Genomic DNA, 12,531 nt, shown 5'->3' with positions numbered 1-12,531 from the left:
AGCAGAATAATCAGTTAAGAAAATAACACTGCGATCATTTCTATATTGGGATTTTCCTTGGGGAAAATGACAGACTGTCTGAATTACACTCACCAGGCTTAAAAATGCTAAGTTTAGAAACATTGCATCGAAGTTTTGAAAGTCCTGCAGTGAATTCTGGATGAAGAACAACCCACTTACATCATCCTTCGTGGCAGTTTCAGGCACTCCTCCGAGCCGAATGAGCTTGCTTGGCTTCACAAATTCAGGGCAGGTCCGGTAATCTTGGTCCTTGAGTTCACACAATCGAAATGTTTTGTTATGTTTTTTAACATATCCGACATACTAACTCACAAGTTACACAAACCATAATGAGGTAAAGCAAGGTATAATACAAAGGCTCATAAGTAGTACAGCTCGTGTCTTTACCATAACATTGCTTAAGGTTCAGAGAGCTCTGCAACATAAGCACAATGAGCTTTGCATGCTTATCACGCTATGCAATGAGATCCAGGTCCAGGAAGCATCTCCCTACAGTCTACACAACACAAACAAACTGTAAATGCCATGAGCCCATCCTCGGCCTGGATCGCATCCATCTCCATGTTTTTGAAACATGAAAAGCAAAAAAAACCTCTGCCTGCTTTCCAAAAGTAGGAAATGAATTCAATAGTAGCTGTTAATTCAATGGTTATCATTAATTTCAAGTTTCAAAGTTGATTCTGAAGGTAAACAGCTGCACTGTTCTATGTCCATCTGTCCCAGCAGCTTCTCTATACGGCACTTATAGGCAGATATCCAGAAGAAAGTAACGTAGCCTATGTAATACTTCTCCCATAACTCCCTCCCTCTCTTTGTCTGGTCATTTTCAAACTAGGGACTTTCTGAACCACATCTGCTTGTACATGTTTAGCAATTCTCAATTGAGAAACTGCATTTCTCTGAAGAAGATATTTCTAAGACAGAAAGCATGACCACTAAAACGGCCTGGAGCAAGAGGCTCATCTCAGAGAAGAACAGTGAATTAGGTCAGAACTGATGTCACATGAAGAGTCCCACCCAGCTCCTTGTACTCACTGGACAACACGCATTCAAGAGAAATCTCGAGTGACAAAGCCACTTACCTGAAGGTTCTTGTAGGGCCTAGAATCTTTGCTGGGTTTTCCCTCTGCAAATGACTTGCCATGTTCATAGTCAAACAACTGACATGCTGGCAGCCGGTGATCCACATCACGATACTCAATGTTTCGGTAGTCCGTATCTTGCCTTCCAAGGAAATCCAGGTCATCTTCACCCTTTAACCCAAGATCAGAATCGGATCTTTGCTGCTCCCCCCCAGAAAGCTGCTGCTGCTGCTGTTGCTGCTTGTTAGCAAAGGGCTGAGGTTGCTCCTCTTGGTCCTGAAGAGCAGGAAGAGGTCCACGGCTATTTTGGAAATTGTGCGAAGCGTTGTCTTTGAGACCCAATCCAAGGGACTCCTCTTCTCTGGCTGGTGCTTCCGAGTGTTGAAATTCACCTTTCTGACTACCAAAAGGAGTTCTTTCCAGACCAAGCACAGGCTCCTCTCTCTTGCTGGTGTTTAAACCAGAGCCCTCTCTTTCTGCTAAAGGTACGGTAGATTGGTTGCGTCTAAAATCTACAAGGTTTTGATCCACAGGAGGCATTTCCCTGTCTGAAAAGTCCATAGGAGGAGGCATATCTCTGCTCCTAAAGTCCTGATCAGACCGGGACCTGTGCCTATTTCTGAAATCTGATGATGGTGCATTTCTATTTCGGAAGTCCAAATCAGAGGTGCCCACACCTCTGAAGTCCAAATCGGGTACATCCCTGCTTCTGAAGTCTGAATAGGAATGGTCTCTGCCCCTATAGTCTAACTCGGGCACATCCCTTGCCCTAAAGTCTGAATGAGATCCATCTCGACCTCTGAAATCCAGATCAAAAGATCCCCTTCCCCTGAAGTCTGATGGAGGCTCATCCCTACCCCTATAGTCCATGCTATGCGCTTCCCTGTCCCTGTAGTTCATACGGAACGTCTCCCTGTTTCTGTAGTCCACTGGAGGAACGTCCCCACCCCTGAAGTCCATAGGGGGCCCTTCTCTCTCCTGAAAGTCTCCGGAGTACATATCCCTGCCCCTGTACTCAGAAGGGGGTGGCTCCCTACCTCTGAAATCCAGCTGAGACTCATCTCTGCCCTGAAAGTCAGACGGTGGGAAATCTCTGCCCCTGAAATTGTGGTGCCCCTCCCCACCTCTGAAGTCACTACGTGGTCCATCTCTAGCTCCAAAGCTGAAAGAAGGTTCCTCTCTGTTGGCAAACTGAGGATTGAGGAGGCCTGCGAGTGCCTGGATATCAAAAGGAAGTGATTCTCTGCCAGAGAAGTTGCCAGAGTGTCTTTCTTGAGCAAGACTATCAAGGGAAGGAGGATAGTCCCTGTTCCACCCGGGAGCAAACCTTTCTTCTTGGCTCCCACTGTAGAAATAAAGACAGTATTATTCATAACGTGCTTAGAGTCTGAAATCTATATAGCAGCACAATCTTCTCTAAACTTTTTATAGAGTGGTGTAACAGTCTAAGATCCGCAGAAGATATTGATGTTTGGCAGTATAAGATGAGGCAGCATACGACAGATGTGAGAAAGTAAACTTGGGTGCTCCCATTTCAGCACAATTTCCAGAAGCACTCAACAGGGAATACCTGCAATATTAATGGGTTAATGATGGTAGCAATCCACATAGTCCTGCACTGCACACAGCTCTGCAGCTGTTCAAGGTTCCACCAGCTGGTGTGTTTCTTTATGAGCATCACCAGCACATGCTTGGGAGGAACAACTTGAGCTTAAGTTCTCTGGGCAATATTACAAACAGCTAACGTAACACATTGTCACGAGGCACACAAAAGCAAAGGCTACCAAACATGCTCAAGTAACACTCTATTTAGACTCATTTTTGCCTCTCGTGCTGGAGTCTAAACCAGCAAAATACTGGCAGCTATCGGTTCAGACTCTGAAGATGCCTCACAGGAGCACAACCATAATCAATGTGTGCGATTATCCTGCACTCATGCTTCAAGACAGGCTGTCCTGTACCAACGTTACAACCAGATAGCCACGAGCTCTCCTGATCCCTGTAAACCACCACTCAGGAAGAAGTTTCCTTTTAATACAGTTTATCAAACCCCAGTGTTTGGGGTTCTTTTGTTCTTTTGAGAGCCACGTTTTAAGCTACCTGTAGAGCTAAGCTCTACTGCACGACATTTAGAAAAAAGAATAGTAAATAAAGCATTCTAAAGAAACACCAAATCCCACCCGAACCAGTGGACATTTCATTTGCAGCTTCAGCAAGATCCTCTTTGTGTTTCACTGTAGAATCAGTGAAAATCATTGTGAAATCATCAACAAAATGCACATTTGTAATTGAACTGCATACAGATGGACTAAGCTGCAAGCCCCTGCTTCACCACCACATACAATAGGAATAACTTTTGTTCAAGGTTAGAATTCCCCACCCAGCACAGTAAAGAACGATGCCAATTAAATCCACTTAAGAATCAGCAGAGCAGCACTACCAACAGGGCCACAAATCACAATCACTCTCGCAGCAACAACATTAAGGCAGGTTCTGCTGGACGTTGTTCTTTGTGATCAGTTTTTCCCATTACAGCTGGATAATTATTTGAAATACCCTTGTTACAAAAACCTATGGTGTGCCAGGAGGAAGCACATTAATCATGCTGATATTCAAGTCACTGAGGTGGACACGTGAGCAAGGGATGAAAGAATTACACGCAATAGAGGGAAGCCCTAACTCTTGGTGTCTCCTTTTTCTATCCAGAGCCCCACTGCAGACACAGGGTCCAGTAACAAGCAAAGAAACATGAGCTAAAAAACATCACACAGTGCAGGTCAGAGACGCACGAATCTTCACAACACTTCCAGTGACAGTCAAAACCATATTGTGAAGGAGCAGGGCCAAGCACATGGGGACATTCTGGTCTCCATTAAAGTGAGGTTTACACAAAATCAGGTGCAATTAAACTGACAGTATTTCTGAAGTTAAGGCAAGAACTGCAGTTGATGAGAATCAACGTGACCTCTGGGTCTTAACAGTGGCTATTCACATGGCACAGCACCACCTCAGCTTACAGCACCTAAACGGACCATCACTAGAAAAGGTGCTGCAGAGAAGGAACAGAAATACTAAAAACAACTGCCAATAAAAAAGGAAAGAAAAGAGCTAAGCTGCACAGAACTGCAGAAAGCTACGTGTAGCTTAACTTGCCTGCTCTTAGCTCCGTGAGGACCTCCCAGCTTTGGCCAAACCTGCCCACTCCCAGGAGGATGTGCACAATGGCAGTCAGAAAGTTCCCACTGCTTTTTGTAATGAAACACGTTACAGAAGCAAGCTGTACAATGCAACGCTTACCGAAATGATCCCGTCCTGTTGCCCTGTCGATGGTCTCCCCACATGTTTTCTTTGTCTGGTTGGTTTCCAGAAACAGGTAATTGACTGTAAGAACACCAAGACAGCACAACCTGTTGAATAAACAACATGACAGTAAGCCACGGGCAATGAAAATGCATCATGGAAGAAAAGCATCGCCAACTGGGGAAGGCACGTGGGGACATGTGAGATCCATAACTGCCCATGGTGCCTCTCAGGCATGAATGAATTTAATTGCTGTGGTTCTATACATTCAAAATTACAAGCTTCAATTGACTTCTGAAATGAAACTGTCAATACGGGCAGGCAAACAATGTGGTATTTGCTCTTGATTAACATAAAGCTTCCCAACATACTGTGCTGTCTAACACTATTCAGAGCGACTGGAAATGTGAGAACACCACAATCTATAAACAGCAAAGACCATTCCTGAACAACAGTTTGCAATTAATGTTTAATCCAAACTATTTCTGCCAACAGCTCTTTGCTGCTCAAGGAAACCATCACCACAATTGGTCTGCTAGGCTTACTTTGCCCTCGGAAAGTATCTAGATAACAGAGTATGCTTTGCCAATAAATCATTACAGGCTCTGTTCCTCCAGCACTGCCCTAATCAAGCTGAGCGATAGGAACAGTACATGCCTCAACATAGGGCTAAAAACATAATCCACTTCCTCCCACCCATAGCAAAGGTGAGGACTTCCAGAGGATTGCTAAAGTCAGGCCTCCAAGCAGGAAGGGCATCCATCTGCACCAGAGCACAGCACAAAATGGTGCATTGACGCTCTCAGATCCGCTCCGGCTAATCCTGCTGCTGTGGTTTAGGAGCTTATCCCACACATCAATCAGTCTGAAACTGTTTGCCATCTTATCACAGTAAAGGGTGGGTTCATATCATTGAATTTGACATCAGCTCTCTCCTGTCCGGTTCTGAACTCTACTTACACACCAGACACCTTCACCTTGCCCAGATGAGTGCAGTCTCCACCACCAAGCCAGCAACGTGGAGCAGGGTTGTGCCCAAACACCAAGGTGAGGAGACCTGGGGCTCACATACTTCTACAAAACGAGTTCTAAAGCAAACGAACCCAGCTGCAGCAGTTTGGTGGAACAGATGGCATGGACAGTCACCACCAGGCACTGCTAGAGCAAAGGAAAGCACATGACATCCTGTTTCTGCTCACTTCCAGAGCTCAGTAATTCTGTACACACAGCAGGTCAAAGGCACAGCAGGAGGCAGGTGAGCTCCGGGGCTCCAAGTGGTTCCACATGGGCATGCACAGCACCAGCTCCACATGGCAGCCTCAGCTCAAGGGGTGACAAAGCCCCTCTCTGTGATCACTGTGTGGATCTTTGGTTAAACCAGTGCTGCAGAAATAAGGTCCATCCAAGCAGCCATAAAAGCCTCAGTGCTGGGCCCTTCGTATTTCACATGGCTCTTGCTGTGAAAAGAACCTCCCTCCTCCCAGGATTTCCTCCTTAAGCTCTACCATCTTATCTTTAATAGGAATAAACTGCAAGGAAGTGGATTCCTTCCTTCCACTGAGGCAACTGAGATGGCTGTGGCACTCCTTGCTATAGTGGCTGTCACCAGCCAATCCTCCCATCCGTGATCTTTAGCAGCCTGCAGACCTGGAGTTTCTTGTTCTTCCCTTTCGGATTTCCTCCTCCACTCCACTTTTCATTAAGCCAGCAAACTTAGCAATGCTTAAACAAAAAATCCCTTGTCAACTGCAAACTGTTTAGATCCACCCTTGAGTGCTAGGAGTTTCACACCAATTACTTCTGCCTTCCTTTGGTCACAGCTCTACATCTGAAGGAGATGGGATAAAGGATGCTTCAGAACGACAACAGCACGACCACAGAATGCACAATGTGGTCCAAGTCGCTCACAGAGCCCAGATTTACAGCTCTTTTCAGGAGATAATTAGCTGTTATAATTATACTGGGGATTCAGGAGGGCTGATGTGCATACTGAGAGTATTATGCTTCCCTCATCCTCTCCAGCTGGTTCTGCTTCCTGGTGGAAGAAGGCACCCCCAGAGAAGGCACAAAGGTGCACCCTAATCATGGAATGGCCTGGGTTGGAAAGGACCATAATGATCATTCAGTTCCAACCCTTCTGCTATGTGCAGAATCACCAGCCATCAGATCAGGCTACACCCAGCCTGGCCTTGAATGCCTGCAGGGATGGAGCATCCACAGCCTCCTTGGGCAACCTGTTCCAGTGTGCCACCACTATCGATGAAGCTCCTCTGCGTCTGTAGCTCCTCCTGCAGCCGGGGCTCCCACAGCCCTCCCAGCACTCAGGGGACAGTCCAAGAGAGCTGTGTGTCCTGGCCTTCACATATAGCCTTCCTAAGGCAGCCCCCTCCTTTCAATGCACCCAGCAAACACCGCTGCCAACCTGGGGATGATCCGGTTCTGCTTTCACAACTGACCAAACAAAGCCCAGCAGCAGACCTTGTTCTTTTAGATCTCTTACATCACGATACATGGAAGTGAGGGCAATCCAATTCAGTTCTGTTAGGCACCGGGCCGGGGGGTTTCACTGGGAACCAAACGCTCCGTGCGCTCTTTGCTTGTATTACAAACAACGGGGCCAACTTCAGTCCCTCCCACTCCCGCCCTCCTCAGGCCCAAAGGGACTCGGTAACAGCGGCCGGTAACACCGGGCACCGACACGTTCATCACACGATCCGGGTCCTCGGGTTCCCCACGTTCACTCGGTTCCGCCGCTGAGCCCCGTTCCGTTCGTACCGGTTCACCCTGAGCCCGCAGCCCCGGGAACGCGGCCCGGCACCCCGGAAACGGCCCCGCTCCCTCCCCAGGCCAAGCCGCGCCCCGTCCCGCCGCTCCCCGTCCCCGTGCCGAGCCGTGCCGCCCTCATCTTCCTTCCGCCACCTCCATCCCCCGTTATGGCCGGGCCGGGCCCGCGGGGCGTTGCCGCCGCTCACCTGCACCGCACCGCGCCAGGCCCAGCGCCCGCTGCCGGAAACCCAAAGTTCCGGTGCTCCCCCACTTCCGGCTCCGCCGCGTGGCACGCCGGGAAACCGAGTCCAACGGCCGCACTACCGCTCCCGGCAGCCCGCGCGCCGTGCCGCTGTACCCTCCGTTGGCGCGGGGCATGACGGGAGGTGTAGTCCTGATGTGGCTGCTGCGAGCGCGGGGTGAGCGCGTGAGGACTACAGCCCCCAGAATTCCGAGGGACGGCGGGGAGGGGGTTGGTCTGTGGGGCGGGGAAGCGGCCGCAGGGCCCGGGCCCGGCCGGAGCCAGCGGGGAGGAGCGGAGCGGGACGGGAACCGAGATGGCAGCGGGCGGGGGGCGGGACGGGACGGGGACAGGGGCAGGACGGGGAGCAGCAGCCCATAGTACCCATAGTACCCGCTGTACCCGCTGTACCCGCTGTACCCGCCGTAGCGGCGCCTCACGCTGCGCTTAGGCCGCGCCGTGTCGGGAGGAGGCTCGAAGGTCGCCGGGTGCCGCTGTGTCCTTCGGCCCGGCCCGGCCCGGCTGCCCGGTGTGTACACGGAGCGCCCTGTGCATGTGAGTACGGGGCTGTGCCGGGTACGGTGTGAGAATGGGTGTGTATGGGTGTATATGGGTGTATATGGGTGTATATGGATGTCTATGGATATCTATGGATAGCTATGGATGTATATGTGTGTGTGCCCCCTCCACCCGGCCCCGGAGCCGTCCCGTTCCCTCCCTGGCCCATAGGGCTACACACCCGCCCTATGCAGACACTGCTGGGACGGGCCGCTCCCTGACCCCCCTGTTCTGCCCCTTTACCCCCCCCCACAGGCTCGGGGCTAATCGGGGCCAAGCCGGGATGGAAGGTGCTGGGGCCGCGGGAGGGAGGAAATCCTGCTGGATTAGAGCAGCTCTCTGACGTCTGAGTGAGCTCGGGTGCTGTGCTGAGCCAGCAGCGTGTGGACAGGACACTAGTGCTGCCCCTAGCAGCAGATCGGAGGGGAATACCGTGGGCTGATGGTGTGGGTTCCACGCAGGTCCCGCCCCAAGGAATGGCTGCGGATGTCCACAAGAAGAAAGGCTGGGAAGTGCCCAACGGGTCCCTGGCGCTGGGAGATGGGCAGCACGCGGAGCGCTCTGAGAGCCCCACACCGGGGCTGGCACAGGGGACGGAGCCAGGTAAGGGACAGAGCTCACAGTGGGGCTGGAGCAGGGAAATGCAATTCCTCGTCCTGCATATATGGCTCTGTAGCAGGATCTGCACGTCTGGGTGCCATGGGACAATAGTACCCTGCCATCTCCTAAGGGGAAGGAGAGCAGACCCCTCCCTGATGCCCTCCGTCCCTTCTGCACCACCCATCTGTTGCATTGGTGCAGGGTGGACGCTGATCCTTGTTTCCAGGTGCGGGCCAGGAGGGAGCCATGTTCGTGCACACCCGCTCCTATGAGGACCTGACGAGCCCTGAGGACGGGGGGGCTGCGGTGCGGAGCCGTGAGGAGAGGCGAGGGGAGCCAGCCGAGCCCACGAGCATGGAGCAGATCAGCAAGGACTTCAGCGAGCTGAGCACACAGCTCACAGGCATGGCCCTCGACCTGGAGGAGGAGATGAGACAGAGCCAGGAGGAGAAGCTGGAGCCATCCCCACAGGCCGCCCGCCACGACTCGGTGCTGTCAGGAAAGGAGGAGGAAGATGTGACCATGGACACCTGGCGCATGCATCGGAAGCACGTCTTTGTGCTGAGTGAGGCTGGCAAGCCCGTGTATTCCCGCTATGGGTCTGAGGAGGCTCTCTCCAGCACCATGGGCGTCATGATGGCTCTGGTGTCCTTCCTAGAGGCTGAGAAAAACGCCATCCGGTCCATCCATGCAGGTACTGTGCTGGGAGTTGGGACAGGGTGGTGACTCAGCATGCGGTGTCCTGGCCCACGTCATCCAGGGGTACATGCAGCAGTGTTCAGCCCATGTCCCTGCCACTGGGATATGTTAGCTGAATACAGGGGCAGACTAGTGACTGGGGGGGGGTGGGAGCTTCCCCCTGCAGCCTTACACACTCAGGCTTACATCTCTGTCCCCAACCCGTGGGGACTCTCTCCCAAGCAGACGGCTACAAGGTGGTCTTTGTGCGGAGGAGCCCGCTGGTGCTGGTGGCAGTGGCGCGGACCCAGCAGTCTGAGCAGGAGATTGCCCACGAGCTGCTCTACATCTATTACCAAATCCTGAGCCTGCTCACCTGGACTCAGCTCAACCACATCTTCCAGCAGAAGCAGAACTACGACCTGCGCAGGCTCCTCGCTGGCTCTGAGCGCATCACTGACAACCTGCTGGACCTTATGGCCCACGACCCCAGCTTCCTCATGGGTGCCGTGCGCTGTCTGCCCTTGGCTGCCAGCGTGCGGGATGCCGTGAGCACCAGCCTCCAGCAGGCCAAGGCCAAGAGCTTGGTCTTCTCCATCCTCCTGTCCGGGAACCAGCTGGTTTCACTTGTGAGAAAGAAGGATCAGTTCCTCCACCCCATCGACCTCCATCTGCTCTTCAACCTCATCAGCTCCTCCTCCTCCTTTCGGGAGGGTGAAGCCTGGACTCCCATTTGCCTCCCTAAGTTCAACTCCAGCGGTTTCTTTCACGCTCACATTTCCTACCTGGAGCAGGAGATGGACCTGTGCCTGCTGTTGGTCTCCACTGACCGTGAGGATTTCTTCACTGTTTCTGACTGCAAGCGACGTTTCCAGGAGCGCCTGCGGCGGCGAGGAGTGCACCATGCTCTGCAGGAAGCCCTGCGCACCCCCTTCTACAGCGTCGCCCAGGTGGGCATCCCTGACCTGCGGCACTTCATCTACAAGTCCAAGAGCTCTGGGCTCTTCACCAGGTAAGGACGCTGGCAGAATAACAGCTGGGGAACTGTCAGGGAATCCCCTCCTTCTCCACAAATCCCCTTCTCCAGGGAAGGTGGGGGCTAATGGGGTACTGTGTTCCTGCAGCCCTGAGATCGAGGCACCCTACGTGCGGGAGGAAGAGAAGGAAAGGCTCTTGGGGCTCTATCAGTATCTCCACAGCCGGGCTCACAACTCGTCACGCCCCCTGAAGAACATCTACTTCACGGGCCCACGTGAAAACCTCCTGGCTTGGGTAAGGACTGTCTTTAGAGTTGAGATGACCCCAACCTCTCTGGTCCTGAGTGGCACAATGCAGCTCCAGCACTGTGGTCACCAGGATGGCCCCCAGCCCATGCATGGTCCTTTTGGGTGTTCCTGTGCCAGAGTGGCAGGGCTGCCATGTAGGCTACCCTGCTGCTCATGGGGGGTTGGAAGGGATGTCAGGAGATCGAGTTCAACCCCCCTGTCAAGCAGTACCCTACAATGGGTCATGCAGGTTGGCATCCAGATGGGTCTTAAATATCTTCACAGAAGGAGACTACTCCTCCTCTCTGGGCAGCTTGTTCCAGTGCTGTCACCCTTACTATAAAGAAGTTCTTTTCTGTGCTTGTATAGAACTTCCTGTGTTCAAGTTTTAGGTCATTACTGCTTGTCCTATTACCGCGCACCACTGAGAAAAGCCTGCCCTCATCCATTTGACTCCCACCTCCCTTTATATATAGAAGGGATATGAATATCCCTTTAGATATTCATAAACATTTCTCAGTCTTCCTTTCCCCAGGCTGAACATACTCAGGTTACTCGGTCTTCCCTCAGACAGGAGATGCTCGAGGCCCTTCATCATCTTTGTGGCCCTCTGCTGGACTCCTAGGAGATCCCTGTCTTTTGAACTGGGGAGCCCAGAACTGGACACAGTATTCTAAATGTGGTGTTACCAGGGCACAGTAGAGAGGCAGGATCACCTCCCTTGACCTGCTGGACACAGTTTTTAGTGTCCCCCAGCTCAGAAGCTCCTGTTTCCCAATCCCGGTAGCCCATTGTGGACACACGCAGTGCTGGCTTCACGTGGGGATGTGTGGATTCTTGGCCATTATTTACCCTATTTCTTTGCCCAGGTCACCAGCGCCTTTGAGCTCTACATATGTTACAGTCCTCTGGGGACCAAGGCGGGTGCCATCAGTGCTGTCAACAAGCTCATGAAGTGGATCCGCAAGGAGGAAGACCGGCTCTTCATCCTCACACCCCAGACGTACTGACAGGCATGGTGCCATCTGGAGGACCCCTTCTGTGCTGGGGAGCTCATCTCTCTGGAAAGCCTGGACTGTGAACCAGGGGAAAAGGAACAGGGAACCCTGAGGGCATGGGGAAACTGCCCAAGCTGGGCGGGAGAGACAAGGTGCAAAGCTGCCCAGGTAATGTGGTGAGCAGGGCTTTCTCTCACCTGCAGGCAGTGCCTCCCTCATCTGGGGAGCTGCCCTTCCTCTGCAGCCTCCCGCTCCGTCCTTTCTGCTGCTGTGCCCACGGAGGGCAGGTGACAATGCCCAGCTGGGGCACTGCCAGCACTGCTCCTCTCCCCACTTTGGGGGAGCTGGGCCCCCCCAAGTGCTGGGCAGCCCCTGATGGTCCCAGAGCTGGGAGCCGGCAGGTTTGTCCCCCCGGCACCTATGTGTGCCCAGTCCCTTTCCACTGAGGCCACGAGAATGATGTCCCTGGGGATGCTGTAAAGCAGGGCAGCAGGCTCCTGCCTGTGGGGACACAGAGCAGCCCCAGTGAGACTCGGGGTGCTCGGATGCCCCTCTGTGTGCTCGTGGTGCTGGCTCCAAAGCAGCAGCTGTGATGTGCCCCCCCCAGAGCCCCAGCTGGCATGGGGCACTGATGTGTCTTCACTGCATCACGGGGTCCCTTATCCTCCAAAAAGCAGCCCCTCGAGCTGGGCTTGCTGTGCGAGGATCACCCCCCCCGCGGTGACACCGAGGGGCCGGCAGGAACCCGGCAGGGCTAACGCGGGGGCTCGGCTCCCTTATTTATGCTCCTGCCAGATTGTAGTCGCTTGTCTTTGCTCATAAACATTATCTGGACCCGAATCGAGGCTCGGCACTTTAATATTGGGTTGGCGGGGGCCATCTAGGGGTCCGCGTTGTCCGTTTGGATGACATCGGGCGGAGCTGGAGCGGCAAAAGGCCCCGGGAGGAGCCGGCTGGGGCCAGCTCATGTCGAAACCGGGAGGGAACCTCGGGGACGGAGGAAGGAGCGGTTGGGTAAGGCT

General features: G+C 53.1%; 2 protein-coding genes across 4 annotated transcripts in view; one reads left to right on the top strand and one right to left on the bottom strand.

Moving 5' to 3' along the window:
• The window catches only part of RBM6 (RNA binding motif protein 6), a 48,508-nt gene extending 41,070 nt beyond the window's left edge, over positions 1-7,438 (bottom strand). For 2 of the 3 annotated variants that reach the window (XM_015874601.3, XM_085516552.1), the window contains exons 1-4: positions 7,376-7,438; positions 4,401-4,510; positions 1,104-2,448; positions 181-270 (exon numbers count right to left, since the gene is read on the bottom strand). In XM_015874601.3, the coding sequence (XP_015730087.2) occupies positions 181-270; positions 1,104-2,448; positions 4,401-4,444 (1,479 nt within the window). In that variant the 5' untranslated portion in view covers positions 4,445-4,510; positions 7,376-7,438. Of the gene's footprint in view, positions 1-180; positions 271-1,103; positions 2,674-4,400; positions 4,511-7,375 lie in introns of all 3 variants that reach the window. The other variant, XM_085516551.1, reaches the window with a different exon arrangement.
• A 212-nt stretch (positions 7,439-7,650) lies between these two features.
• On the top strand, positions 7,651-12,349 carry MON1A (MON1 vesicular trafficking associated A). The gene is made up of 6 exons (XM_015874606.3): positions 7,651-7,965; positions 8,430-8,571; positions 8,795-9,262; positions 9,493-10,258; positions 10,371-10,518; positions 11,381-12,349. The coding sequence occupies exons 2-6, from the start codon at positions 8,445-8,447 to the stop codon at positions 11,519-11,521; spliced, it is 1,650 nt and encodes a 549-aa protein (XP_015730092.2). The 5' UTR covers positions 7,651-7,965; positions 8,430-8,444; the 3' UTR covers positions 11,522-12,349.
• The last annotated feature ends 182 nt before the right edge of the window (positions 12,350-12,531 follow it).

Source organism: Coturnix japonica, chromosome 15, assembly GCF_054131305.1.
Source record: "Coturnix japonica strain WE chromosome 15, WE-NBRP24, whole genome shotgun sequence".
Lineage (NCBI taxonomy): Eukaryota > Metazoa > Chordata > Aves > Galliformes > Phasianidae > Coturnix > Coturnix japonica.
This window is presented reverse-complemented; position numbering and strand designations above follow the sequence as displayed.